The 14,939-nt window shown below is 45.8% G+C and overlaps 1 protein-coding gene across 1 annotated transcript in view; it reads left to right on the plus strand.

Moving 5' to 3' along the window:
• LTK (leukocyte receptor tyrosine kinase) overlaps positions 1-14,939 on the plus strand; it is a 183,602-nt gene that overhangs the window by 75,539 nt on the left and 93,124 nt on the right. Inside the window, exon 2 of the mRNA XM_019496461.2 lies at positions 11,096-11,209. Coding sequence (XP_019352006.1) covers positions 11,096-11,209 — 114 coding nt within the window. The remainder of the gene's footprint in view (positions 1-11,095; positions 11,210-14,939) is intronic.

The raw sequence follows: 14,939 nt of genomic DNA on the forward strand, positions 1-14,939 counted from the left end.
GTGTGTGTGTGTGTATGCGCATGTGTGTGCATGATATATTAATAGCTGCCAATACATCTCTACCACCCCCACAATAACTACACCCCACAACAGAACCATCACCATTCCTGGATCTTACACCTGCACCTCCAGAAATATAATATATCTCATTCAATGTACTAAATGCCTAGATGGAAAATATGCAGGAGAAACCAAAGAACAACTGTGTACCAGAATGAACACACACCAAAAAATCTATCAGAGACAAAAATATCCTATTACCTGTGGGTAGGTGTGTGTGAAGCAGGCCGTATTTGATTCGGATTTGGATGTGGCCCGAATCAGGGACAGCGATTCATTGATTTGGTTCACTGTCCCTGATTCAATTAGGCCGAATATGAATATCAAGATTCGATGCTGATTTAGAGAATCAGCGATTTGGACATAGACACAGCTTTAACAGTTTTTTCTACGTACCTTGAGGTACCAGTGCGGCTTACGATTGCTGCAATGCTGGGGCAGATGGAGTGTTCCTTAGGAGTGTGGGGGGGCCCTCCACATGCTCAGTGGTGAACCTGGAAGTGGACTGGAAATACTTCTAGTCCACTTCTAGGTCTGCCAGGAAGCACACTGCAACTCCCCCCCTTTGCGCCCCTGGCTCAGTGATTGGCCACAAGGGAACCCTGGGTATCCCCCGCCCAGACCCAGGAGGCACCAGTTGCCGAGCCAGGGGGTGCGGGGGGAGAACTCCCATGCACTCCCTGGTGCACCAGAAGTGCTTCTGATTCACTTCTGGGTCTGCTGCTGAGCGCGCTGGAGAGCCCCTCATGCTTCTGTGGGACACTCCATGCACCCCAGCCACGCTGGTACCTAGAGGCATGTAGAAAAAACATTTAAAGCTGTGTCTATGTCCGAATCTCCAAATTGTTCCGAATCTTTCCAAATCGATTCTGAGGGTTCCGATTCAATTCAGAGTGATTAAAGGGTTCTCTGATTCAATTCGGATTTGGAGATTCAGCCACCGAATCGTGCCGAATCTCCACCAAATCAAATCAGGGACTGAAGCTTCACACAGCCCTACCTGTGGGTGTTCACTTCTCACAAGACAACCACTCTCTCTCCAATTTCTCAGTTCTAGTCTTCAAAGGGAATTTATAAAACACCTTTCATAGACAAGCCTACGAACTTCACTTCATCAATCTACTGGATACAAAAACTCATGGACTAAATATACACATTGGATTTATGGCACATTATAACCTGCTGCCACCTGATATTTACCAGCTACATTTTTCTATCACCAGTTCAGTGTCCCCCCTCTTCCCCCTGCCTTCCTGTCTCATACCTATTGGCTTCCACCCCTCTGATCCTCACTGCTAGGAATTTGCATTTTCACACACCTGCATTTTGCATTTTGGCTTCTGTTTTACCCAAGAGAATTCACCAGCAGACTCTCAATATGCCTGAAGAAGGATGTTCGAGCCTGAAAGCTTACAAAGAACAATTTCCAACTATTTAGTTGGTCTAATAAAAGATATCACATCTACCCAAAGAACCATGTCTGCCTATGTCCTTAGACCAACACGGCTACAGTCAAGAACCCCAAAACTGGACACAGTACTCTAGATGAAAGCTTACCAGTGGATAACAGCATGGAAGAAATAGCTCCTGTGACTTGCATACACCCCTACTGACATTCCAGTGTGCTCGTAACATACTGACAGTAGAATAATAGGGGGAAGGGTAATCAAGGCACCTACCTCAGGTACCAAGTTAGAAGGGGTACTAGAATGCCCCCCATGCCATCCCCAGGACTCTTTGCTATGGTAAACACAGCCCTGCCATAGAAGCCAGGCAGCCTTGCTCCCAGTAGTGTATGGGGGGAGGGGTTGAACAGAATGACACCCCACCTGGATTTTTGTAATGGTAGGATGCAGCTCCTCACCCAGTAGCATATAGGAGGGAGAGCAAAAAAGGCTCTTCCCCCATCCTCCCTCCTGCTCTCCAGTGGTCTGCACTTTTTCCAAGATATAGCTGGAGCTCTCTATACTTCTGCATAACCATGTGGAAGAGAACATGTAATTAAAACTGCTAAAGTTCTGCAGAGGACACAAAGATTAGGGAAGTGTTTAATAATGAAGAGAATTGGTTACTGATACAGAAAGATCTGGATTGCACTTTAAACTGGGCACAAACAAGTAATATGTGTTTCAGCATGGTCAAATGTAAGGCCATACATGTAGGAACAAAGACTACCAGCCATATGTGGAGAAGTCAATTCTGGGAAGCAGTGACCTGAAAAACATTTGGAGGTCATGGTGTATAATCAGCTAACATGATCTTACAGTCTGATACTGTGACCAAAGAGCTAATGCAATCCTTGTATAAATAAATAGAAAAATACCACACTGATTATATTAGAGTGTGTATTGTATTGCGTCCGCTCTTTGAATACAATCCTATCATTAGCACTTCTACAAAAATATGGAAAAGTGATAAGGGCTGAGAGAAGAGCCATAAAAATGAGTAAAGTATGAGAAAAACAAGCTGAGTTTCTGAAAGATCCCAGAAACTCAATCTGTGTATTTTACCAAAGAGAAATTTACGAGATAATTTTGTTACAATCTATAAGCACCAAGATGGAGACTAGAGGTTTAATAACTGAGTATTCTTTAGTCTGGTCAACAAGAAGTAATGACTGAACTTGAAGCTGGAAAAAAATTAGATCAGAAATAAATGCATATTTTTACCAGTGTTTGGTAATTAATCATAATAATTTCCTAAGCACTGAAACTTTTCCAGTGTTTTTCTAAAAGATGTACTCCAGTTCAGATAGTGTTATAGAACTTGAAGCAGGACTCAATACAGGGTACCCTGTGTCATGTAGATAGTCAGAATATGTGACTACAACAGTCCACTCTGATTTTAAATTGAATAAATCTATTAATTTTCCTGATGAGTAAGCAGCTTACTAATGACAACTGCAGAAAAAAGGAGTTTCCAAATTTATGGAGAATGGTGCAGAAACCTAAAAGTGACAGAACAATAATCTGGGCAGAAAATGTCAAATCCAGTGGAGCCCTTACAGAGTCTAAGCAAATAACTGTCAGTGGATAGGAGAAACCCGACAATCAGTCATGTGAAAAAGACTAATGGGTAGCAGCAAGCAGCAGATTACACATGGGTTTCCAAGGTCATATGGATCAGTGCAGTTTCCTCTGCCATGAACAAAATCAACACAACGCATGCAAAAAAGACAAACAGTTTTAGCAAAACTGTACCCAAAATGTTACGTCCACTTCCCATTACCACATCATCAGATAAACATTAACAAATGAAAGGGTCTTGAGAAGTAGTTTAACTAGGGCTGGGTGAGAGTGGCTTGTACCCTGGGTGCCAAGTTAACTGGGGATCCAGAATTGCCCCTCACTCCCACAGAGTCTGTGCTCTGGCAGCATACCCCTGTTGGGATCTCCAGTACAGTCCCCAGCTGCTGCTGCTGGAAGAGTAACAGCAGGGGTATACACTGTATGTGGCAGTGGCAGCAGCTCAGCTGGGGATTGTTTAGGAGTTCCCAGCATGGGTAAGTCTGCTGCTCCCCCCCGCCCTGCTCTCAGACCCACAAATGCCCTCCTCTCTCTCAGAACTGCCTCCCCCTGCTCCTGCTTCCCCCCTGCTCTCTTGCAATTTGCCCTGGGCACCAACTGCTTGTTACATGTCTGTTGAGAAGAGGAGTCAAATGAGCAGGGCTACAGGGACTGACTAAAATGAGAAAAAAAAAGATGTATAGCTTGACTAAACAATGAACTGAGAGGGAATATGTGAATGGTTCTCATCAGGCAAAAATGTGATAAATGGAGGCTGTTAATACTAATGAGGGAAAGAGGTTATTATTTTGAGTGGTATTGCTAGGAGTAACTACAAACTGTTAAACTGGATATCAGAAAAAACCTCACGACCACTTGATCCATTAGTCTGCTGACTAGCCTGTCTCCTCAGGGAAAGGGTGAAAACTGTATTGCGTGGCCCTTTTAAAACTGGACTGGATGAAGCACTAGAAAATACTGTCAGGAACGTTCTTTCATAACAGGGAAATTGACTGGGTGATCCTGCACTTATTTATGTATTAGGTTTATATTCATATGCTAAAAGAGATTCATGGAGGACTTATAAGTTATAATAAAAGTCAGATTGCAAAGATAAAAATATTAAACTAAAATCATGTACTAGAACAAACTCCCTAGACATCGCCCCAAAACTTAAACCCACCTGTTGAAGGTCTGCCCACATAAATAGCTCTTAAAACACTTCCAGAAGCTGTCTAGGCCCAGGCTTTGATGGACCACAAGGGGGAGGGAGGTCCAGGGCTAAGGAGTGATTACCGAGAATGACCTTGCTTGTGTTTTTGCCAAATGAGTTTGGTGCGCAGATGGTATTTGCCTCAAGTCATAAGGCAGCTTGTGCAAAGCAGCATGGAGTGCATGAGTATGCTGCCAAGTACAGTAAGCATACCTTTAAGACATACCTTCATCATAAGTTCCTTTGTACTATGCTGAAGTATAGAGCAAGAAATACAGCGTCTCACTTGTATAGATCCCTGCATGCTTTTTCTGTAAGATAAAGGAGAAAAATTGGGTTGCATTTTAGTGCTGGAGGTTCGTGGATATGGCAGTCTAGTATAAATGTGATAGATAGGTGTCACGGTGTTGAAAGGTCCCATGTTTTTACTCTGATACAGGGGGACATCTTTACATTTCCCCACTTGTTTGCTGATCCCTGTATGTGCTTTAAAGGCAGATTTGACTTTTGCAGTGTATTATGACAACTTTCCTTCATTCTTGTCTTCCTTCCACCTTTCATTTAACTCAAATTAGTACCACTGCTGCTCTACGTTTGATATTTTTGGGGGCAGTAAATAAGAGATGGCCCTAAGGTTTTGTTGGGGTTGCAACCCACACTTACTTACAGGAGTGACTTAATGGACCATTATCTTGGGTTACTGGAAATATCTTCTAAGTCACTAGCAGTGAAAGAGAGTGCATAATGCCTTCTGCTCGTTTCTGTGTGGGGTAGATATCACGTACACCCACAGGCACTGAAAGGTTAGGAGATCTGTAAGAGGTAAAATGTGAGTTCAAACTGGATTGAAGTTTTGAAAAACTTTGGTCTGCATCTCTTGGATAGATTTGTCTATTGTATGTCATTTTGTACATGATAAAAACCAGGGATCTGCACTCACTAGAAAAGAAATTTGTTGGGACACAAATTTGCTCTCCCTCCCTCTTGTGGTCCATCAAAGCCTGTGTTAGAGTATAGAGCAGCTCCTATATCTGTCACTGAAATGACTTCTTCTTTATTCCAAATGAATTGTGCCTCAGTGCGTTTTCCAAAAGTGTCTGTCTTTCCTCCGTCTTGTCTGCCACAAGCTCAGCAAACAGCATGCTCTCAGAGTTGGACGTTGGAAACACCTCCAGGCCTGAGTGTCTGAATCTTCCTCTGGCTTCCTGCCTGCATAGAACAGAATGTTGCTAACGTGTGAGTGGTGGATAATATAACTTATTAGACTGAGTTCCACACAGACTTCTTTCTGGCTCTTTTCTCACTCTAGCGCAATAATCCAGATCTGGAATAAATTGGAATTCTGTATATAGTAGGAAAAATAAAGGGCAGCTCAGAGATGTTTGTAGTGCTCAAGAGGTAAGTTTCAGGAACACTGATCTATGATTAAATGTTATCAAGAGAAGCGTCTAGAGCAGGATATTTACTGGGCTTCTATACATGTCATGGATCCCATGATGTTTACATTATTTCAAAAATATACATGAAGCTAAATATTTTAAGATCAGAGCATGTGAGTGACAGACTTCACAAAGAGCCTTAGGGGAAGTAAACTCTTAGGCAGCAGCAATATTTAAGGAAGAGAGGAGGTAAGCATAAATTTACAGCTCACAAGGTATGAAATACAAGCTGGCTGTGACAGCTTCTGATTTCCAGAGGGCCTTGAGATCTCCTGTCCAGGTAAAAAGTCTTTTAAATTTGAAGATCTGGGTTTTGTTTTTCAATAGGAACTTGATTTTTCTAATATCTGTCTATCTCTGTTTTATTAAAAAAAAAACAAACCATCTCTTCCCTCAGAATGAGCCTTGATATATTTTTGGTTCTGTGTTTCCTTGAAAAGTCAGGTTCCATAAGGGAAAGTTTTTGTATTGCTCTGAAATAGCTGAACAGGTAGGTAGACCAATAACTGTCATGAAATACCACCTTCATTCTTTATGATAATATCCATATCACAAGTATAGATCCTCAAAACCAAGGTCCTTGAAAATTTTGGACATACTGTGAACATCATGGGATCCTCAGCCGTTAATCTGTGGAGACAAAGGGCATATCAACACTGCCTCAGTACACTGCTAGGAAGCTCTGTACAGAGGTGCTCTGTGTGCTACCTTCTGAAATGGAAGCCATGTAGCCATTTGAATGCAGCACTGATTGCATACCAATAATTTATCTCCTTTCTTGGGGAGATGGCAAGCATATATAGCCATTGAGGTGGATAGATATGACAAAAGGATTTTTGACTGACATGGTATGAAGGAAGGATGAGGGCAGATGTAACAATTATAGGGGTATCAAATTATACTGACGTAAGCTGTTCTGATCTCTGGCTCTGGTGGTAGAGTGGAAGGTGGGTGGGGAGCAGCTGTTTCCTGGTTTCATGAAGAAGGGAGGCACAGGGGGCTATAGGGGTCTCTTGACTATGGCAGGGGTTCTCTGGGAGAGCGGAGGTGGAGCAGCAGGGCAGTACTCACTAACAGTTTGTCCTGTTCTCCCCCTTCTATGGGGGATGGAAATGGAATACTTTGGGATTCTGGAGGACCCAGGGGTCCCCTGTCATGCTCTGTAGAGTCTGCACACAAACTATGAATGGAATCATTTCTAAATAATACCTTATTTCAACAGGTACTCTTTCAGAGCACTTTGGCCTTTTTGGAGCACTTCAGAGGGTGTGCAGCTGACCTTTTGAAGCACTCCAAAGGCATTTGGAATGTTTCAAAGATGGCATCTGTCCATGGCCTAAATCTGTTTTATTCAGGTCGAGACTTATGGTGGTTTAACTCACTTATAGTGGTATTGGAGTGGACGATGTATCAGTTATATTGGAACAGTTGATGTATGCTCCTGAGCAGTAAGTCCTCCTTCCCCTTTAGAAGTGGTTAAAAGCCATGTCTGTCAGCAGCCTAATGTGGCTAACTATAGACTAATTATCACTGGAGAAAGGAAAACACATGCAGCTGGGACACTGATAGAAACTAGCATGTGGCAAACAGAGTACAAAAGTAGGCAAACGAGACAAACAGGATGGGGTTCAGCGTAGACAAATGCAGGGTGCTGCACCTTGGGAGAAGGAATCCACAGCATACATACAGGCTGGGGAGTTCCCTTCTTGAAAGCACAGAGGCGGAAAGGGATCTTGGAGTCGTTATTGACTCCAAGATGAACATGAGCTGCCAATGCCAGACCGCAACCAGCAAGGCCAGCCGTACCTTGTCATGCATCCAAAGGTGCATCTCAAGCTGGTCCAGAGAAGTGATACTCCCCCTCTATGCGACTTTGGCCAGGCTGCAGTTGGAGTACTGCGTCTAGTACTGGGTGCCGCACTTCAAAAGGGATGTGGCCAGCCTGGAGAGGGTTCAGAGGAGGGCCACCCGCTTGGTGAGAGGGCAGCAGGACAGGCCCTACAAGGAGAGACTGAGGGACCTGAACCTGTTCAGCCTCAGCAAGAGGACGCTGAGGGAGGACCTGGTGGCTGCCTACAGACTCATCAGGGGAGATCAACAGCAAATAGGTAGAGGCCTTTTCTCCCCAGCACCACCTGGGGTGACGAGGAACAATGGTAATAAGCTGATGGAGAATAGGTTTAGGTTACAGATCAGAAGGCAATATTTTACCATTAGGGTGGTCAAAATCTGGAACCAGCTTCCCAGGGAAGTGGTCCTCGCCCCTACCTTGGGCAAATACAAGAGGAGGTTAGACGATCACCTGTGTGGGGTCTTGTGAACCCAGCATTCATTCCTGCCTGTGGCAGGGGGTCAGGCTAGATGGTTCAGGTCCCTCCAGACCCTAGCTACTAAGATACTATGAAATAAAAGAATGTTACGTAAGTTTGGCTTTGAAAACATTTTGGCTTGGAACGTTACTTAAGGTTGGACTTCATTTATAGCAATAAAGAAAAATATTTTGTTTGTAATGTACTATAAAGCTTTTATCAGCATGATTTAGCATTTTTAGCATTTTACAGTGAAACTACTTAAGTAATCTTTCAGAACTGTGAACCTCAGCCTGTGAAGAACAAAGCGTTCATTGGTGATTTCCAGAAAACCAGTAGGTCAGTGTGTCCCCTCTCTTATACTAGGTTGCTTCTACAGTTACATATTCTTGTTGGGCAGGGACAGACATTCAGTAAGCCAGAACCTGAATTGATTCAATCTTTACAGGTTAGTCTAACCTGATTTGTAACAGCACAGACATTCCTTGTGGACTGAGGAAATGTGGGCACACGCTTGCAGTTACCCAGGCCAGGAGCAGGGGGGGCATGCTAGAGTGTGCTCTCAGCTGCAGGGAAGTTGTACTGGTGGGGCATGGCCAGCTCGGGCAGTAGATTTGGCTGAACTGGCCAGAGAGGGGTTTAATTTCTGCCCCCCCTCCCTGTCCCACTGGCAGGGACCTGAGCCAGGTCTGCTGGGCACTCCTCCCTTGCTGCTGCAGGGGCAGGCCAGCATGGCCCTTGAAGCAGAAGGGGCAGGGTGGGGGTTATTTCCCTCTCTACCCCCACTGTCCCTGGGGGACTGCAGCAGGGCCTGCCCATCCTGCCACTGCCACCCCACTCTACCTGCTTGGGGTAAGTGGTGGAATAAGCCCCTTCTGCTAGATGCAGGAGGAAGAGGGAATAACCCCAGTCCCTGCCCCCCACCTAAGCAGGCATGTCTGGCCACATCCTCACCCGACCATTACAGCGCAGGGCCCTTGATGGGGGCAACAGCCCCTGTCATTATGTAGGGGAGTGTGGTGAGCCCCTTCCCGATGGGGATGGCCCCACTGCAGAGTGGGCAGAGCTGCATCAGGCTGCACGCAGCAGCACCAGGGCTTGGAGCGGGCCAGAACCCTCCAAGCCACCACTGCCACTTCTGTGGTCTGCAGCAGCTTTCCCCACTGGGAATAGGCTCGTGCTCAGGGAAACCATGACAGGGGCTAGTGCCCCTGTCATGATTACTCCCCTCTCACCACTCCAGTGGCCAGGCGGGGGCAGGGCCAGATGCCAGCAGGCAGGGCACCTTAGGCAGAGGGCAGGGACTGGAGTTATTCCTCCCTCTGCCCCTGGGGCACTGCGGCAGGGTCTGCCTGTCCTGGCCATCACTGCCGCCACTTGGTCTGTGTCCAGGGCAAGCAGCAGAATCAGCCCCCTCCTGCCCCCTCCCTTAGGCTTCCAGCAGAGGGGTTTTATTCCACTGCTTGCCCCAGGCACAGAGCAAGCAGCAGCAGCAGCAGGTGGGGCGGGAAAACCCTGCCACAGTGCTCTGGGGGAAGAGGGGAAAATAACTTTGCTTCCTGCCCCCACCTATGGGGCCCTGCTCTCCCAGTGTCTAGCCCCACCCCCACCCAGCCACTGGAGCAGCGAGGGGGGAGAGACCATGATGGGGGCAGCAGCCCCTGTCATGGTTTTCGCAAGAGTGAGCCTCTTCCCAGCAGGGAAAGCTGCTGCAGACTGCAGCGGCAGCCACAGAGGTGGCTTGGAGGGCTGCACCCAGTCCACTGCACCTCTGCTCCCCCTGCAGCAGGGCTCCCTGCTGGGAAAAAGCTCATGTTCCCCAGCACTGACAGGGGCTGTTGCCCTCATCAAAGGCCCTGCCCGCTTGCCGCTGCAGTGGCAGGGCAGGGGCGCGCAGCCAGATGCCAGGGCCCTTTAGGTGTGGGGCAGGGATGGGGGTGATTCCTCCTCTATGCAGCATCCAGCAGAGGGGGCAGGAGGGGGGTTATTCTGCCACTTGCCCCAAGCAGGGAGCAAGTGCAGTGGTGGCAGTTGGGGCGGGCAGACCTGGCTGTGGTCCTCCAAGGGAAGTGGAGGCAGAGCGGGAAATAACCCCCTTCCCTGCCCCCTCTGCCTCAGGGGCCATGCTGGCCCTGGAGTGCCTGGCAGACCTGGCTCGGGTCCATGCTGGTGGGACAGGGAGGGGGGAATTAAACCCCTCTCTGGCCAGACCCCCACCCCTGTCTGTCCCTGCTCGGCTGGGGAGCAGCGGGGCAGGGCCAGCCCTGCTGGGCTGCAGCAGAGAGCCCAGCCCAGATAACATGCCGGGATGCTGGGGGACTCAGGTTTAAGTTAAACCAGGAAGGGGTCTGGGACATACATTGCATAAACCAGTTTGAACTCAGTCAATGAAGTCTGATACTACATTCAACCAGGTTTATCTCAAACTGGTTTCAGCCATTTTGAAACTGGTTTATGTGCACTGAATGTCTGTTCTGTTACATGTTTAAACCAGTTTCTGATCACTTAAACTGGTTTGTGTGTAATGTCTGTCCCTAGCCATTGTGTACATGTGTGTATAGGAAGACACCTATATGACTGTTAGGCAGGTATACAGTTGCCATATAAGGAGGTCATCACTGATGCATGCTCCTGAGCAATAAGTCCTCCTTCCCCTTTAGAAGTGGTTAAAAGCCATGTCTGTTAGCAGCCTAATGTGGCTAATAAATATAATAAAGAGGATGTCGCAAAGTAAATTATACTGCTGTAGCATATTCATCTTTCAGGTGGTAAGTACTGTGAGGAGACAGCACTGGACAAGTACTGTATTGGCATTGTATAATAAAGTCTATAAGGTGCACATCTACCCTGCCTTCTGCCTAACTTTAGTTAACAGGGCTAACATAAAAAGACTACCTGTCTCTGCTCATTGTATAATAAAGACAGGTTTGTATGCAGAGTATTGCTCTAACATGGGCTTTACTGGTTGGATGCTCTTGTTTTAATATAATAGGAGCCCCAGGAATTTTAATCCTAGATTAAGGTAGATAAACATTAACATTTTTCCACTTTATTGTTGCTTTGTTACAGTTGCGGTCTCCTGCTCTGGATCATATGTGAAAAACACTTATTTGCTGAATCCCCCTCCAAGCGTGTCTGCTGGTAGAGATGGGAAGATATCATCTGATAGGCCTCTGGGTCCAGGTACTACAACTCCTGTCCTTAAATCCTTCCTGTCTTTCAAGCAGGATTGAAGAAGTATCTCTATCTCCGTGCATGTCTATGGTTACTACAGAGTTGTGCTTCTGATTTTCCTGCTGTAAATGGAACATGCCCAAACAGGCCAGGGTAGCCTTAAGGTACTGCCTCTTTCTGAGAAAAAACACAAGAAAAATGTCTTCTCCATCAACACACTATGAAAACAGCCAAAGTTGAGTATGCCGAGTTCCTGAAGCCAATCCTAATTAATAGGGCTGATTTTGTCAGCATATAAAAGACAAACTTCATGTCAGTGATACACAAAACTTACAAACCCAGCAGGGCAGAGTGCCTTTGAAAAAGGTAAGGTGAACTGGGATTTCTATGGTGCCAGAAACAGTTGAATAAGTGTCCAAGTTTGTGAGGGTTAAGGAAACAATCCAACTGCTTCTAGAAAGGTAGAGGTATTTACAAAGGCTTGTGTTTGTGGAGGTACCAAAGCTCTATATTCAGTAGGCTTCTTGATATCCTTATTATTTCCTATCCTTACTCCCACCTTGGTTCTGCTTAGTTAAAATTTATGGCAGGAAAGGTTTCTACATGGGGAGATTCTTGATAAGAAACTTTCCCACTTAGAACAGGAAAGGTATGTTGTTACTGCTCAGGCTCCAGAGAAGTCCTTCTCTGATAACCACAGTATCACTGGTGGCCTAGCATTGCCAACTAAGACACCCATGGTGAGAACTTCCTACTAACAGCACCTTGCTAATGCCACCTGCCATTCTTGCAATGTTCACCTCCTCACTTAAGAGTCCTGTCAGCATTGGCTGGATTCTTGCAGGGTGAATTTGCTCATGGCTGCTTTATGACAACTGAAATTGCCTCCTTTGCTGACTATGGCTATCTTTTTTTGTTCAGTATATCTCCTTCTATATTACCATATTTCCTTGCATACTACACACACCTTTCCTCAAAAATCAGACCTCCAGAATTGGGGTGAGGTGAGAGTCTTAAGTGGAGAACCGGATTTTCTTTGCCAGAATAGAAGCAGGACAATGATGTGTTGCAAAGAACTGATGAGCTGCTCTGTCAGCAAGTAAGCAGGAGGGGTGGAGTCCAGTGTTAACCCTTTTGTTGTTGGCCAAGAGAGAAGTTGGCGGCCACTTTGCAACACAGGCTCTCCATGAAAAAGCCAACCTTAAGCTGTGATGCTGGTAAAATATATTTTTTTTGCATTCTGCCTTCCAAAAACAAGGTGGGGGCGGTATGCATGAAAATACGGTAGATTCCCCCCACTTCATTCTTATCCTTTTTCCTTTATGTTATGTTCATTCTTTGTGTGTCAGCAGTTTATGAAGCTGTTCAGGAAGGTGATATGCTTGGAAAAAGGTTAACAATTAACTGTCCTTCCCTCGCACTTTAATAAAACCCATTGTCTTGGAAAGCTGGTTCCAAACATACTGGCATCTGCCTTTCATTTGGTTTAAACTGGCATGGCTGAGACTGGGAGACTGGTGCGTGGCAGCTCAGTGTCTTCGTATACACTGCCCAGGCTTTTGTGCCATGGAGAGGTCACTCCAGCTTTGCTTTACCTTTCAAGTGAGGGTTACATTCAGTGAGCTCATGTCTCACTTGGTGGAGTTAACTGGACATAATAAATAAGGCAACCGTCGATCCTCTGGGTCATGGTGTATGCGTAAGAGGTCTAGAGAGGTGCCTGATGAATCCACTTGTGGCTAACAAGTCCAATTTGAGAGCAACACAACTTGTTACAAATTTCACAGATCCATGCGTTGTCTGAATTGGAGTCCAAGTTTACAGCACGCTGCTTTCTTCTTTCTTGCTTTGCTTCCATCATTTGGATCAAAGCAGCTTCATGTTGTGCTCCACCAAGTGCCAGATGTTCCCTACAGAACTGGACATATTTACCCTTAAAATGAATCATATTTTTAAGTCAATAGCATTATTGTAATTCCTCTTTGGCTGGTGCTCTCTACTTCCCTATCTCCTGTTTCCAACATGCCCTCAGAAGTATTTCATTAATGCATCCTTGCAACAGAATTCATAGTTGTCTGCCAAGAAACAGTTCTCCTCTTGACTTGATTTGGGTGTGCCGTCATTAGCAGAACACTCATCAACTGTTAACATCAAAAAGAGTTCTGTTTTTCTTTTCGGTTCAGGGAACTTGTTTCCATGCATAACTCACATATCATGTAAATTTCTTTCAAGGAAAGCAATTTGTTTATTTCACCTGAGCTCATCTGAACACGTTTCCTTAGCAAAGCCAAACATAAAGAAATGAAACCCCCATATCTGTAAATTAATCAAGTTGTTTTTCCTGCTAAATGAAATGGAAAAAAGTATTCTATTTTGAATGCTTAAGAGATGCTCAGATTCTACAGTGATGGGGCCAGGTACAATCTCAGTCAGCTCCTTTGTTGCCCTGGGCATATTGGGGGGGAGGTACCCAAGGGAATACTTGAGGCTGGGTGGTGTTCAGGACCCAACCGGTGAAGGGAGAGGGCTCTTAGGTCCTGACGGCTGTGTTGCTCCAGCTCTGCAGAGAGGCCATATTGGAGTCAAGGCAGCTTTAGGGTCCTGACAGCAATGGGGGAAGGCATCCCCCAGCTAAGAGTTAAACCTCTCTCCCTGCTTCACCAAAGATGCTGCCAAGTGCCATTCTGAGAGAGGAAATAAATCCCCTAATTCAGCAGGAAGTAGGGATGCTCTCTGTCTTCACCCCCTGCTTCTTTTCCCCACAATATTTATCTACTAGGACTAGAGAGCCTCCTTCACAGCACTGTGCAGCTCCCAGCTCCTCTCCACAAGGACCAAGCTCATAGCTGCTGAACTAGCAGCTTAGCTGTTTCGATTCCAGCATCCCCCAGTTTCAGTTCCAGCACCCCACCTTAACCTGTGCCTGGGGCTTGTGCCCTCCTCACCCATCCCTACTTACACTAGTGATCTCTCTGGATGATTTTGTGTGGGAATCAATGCTAATTTTTTTATGTTAGTGAGCTCTGCTCTTTGCAGTCTTCACAAAGGTGTTTTGCAGAAAGGATGTAAGCAGGGGAGCAGCTAGATGTTATGTATTCTACAACGTACCATTTTTAATTCCCTTTGCACAGCATTTCTCCTGATGTACTACCACAAGCAAATTCCCACTGTTCCACATCCAACCCTTTTTAAAATACATTATGAATACATTTTTCCTGTGTGTCCTTACTCCTGCGTGCATATGGCTAGACAGGAATTTTTCAAGGTGTAGGCAGGCCGTGGGAGCATATGTACCTGTGTGCGCACACATTTAAGGTTGATAGATCCCTCTCTTAGACACTGGACTCCTTGGCTAGTGGAGTAATACATCAGGAGACCCCATTTCTCTACCTGGTTCTGTTCCTTACCTACTGTGGACAAGTCATTGCATACCTCTCTCTGTGCCATTCACCACTTGTTTGTTCTGTGGGGCAGGGATGGTCTTGTGCAATATTTCTATACAGTGCCCTCATGCAATGGTCTTGTGCAGTATTTCTGTACATTGCCCCCACACCAGGGTGTTGGGGTAATCAAGCCCAGGAAATGAAGGAGGTAAGATTAGAAAGTGCAAGTGTCTGTTCTCAATTTCCTACTTGCAGAATGTTAAAATCAAATATCTACAAGTTTGTCTCCCTGGACTCCTTGATAAACACAGCTGGGGGGCAGGAAGGGGAGGGCTTTACAATACAATATTTGACTG

The sequence above is a fragment of the Alligator mississippiensis genome, chromosome 2 (assembly GCF_030867095.1).
Source record: "Alligator mississippiensis isolate rAllMis1 chromosome 2, rAllMis1, whole genome shotgun sequence".
NCBI classification, from domain to species: Eukaryota; Metazoa; Chordata; order Crocodylia; family Alligatoridae; genus Alligator; species Alligator mississippiensis.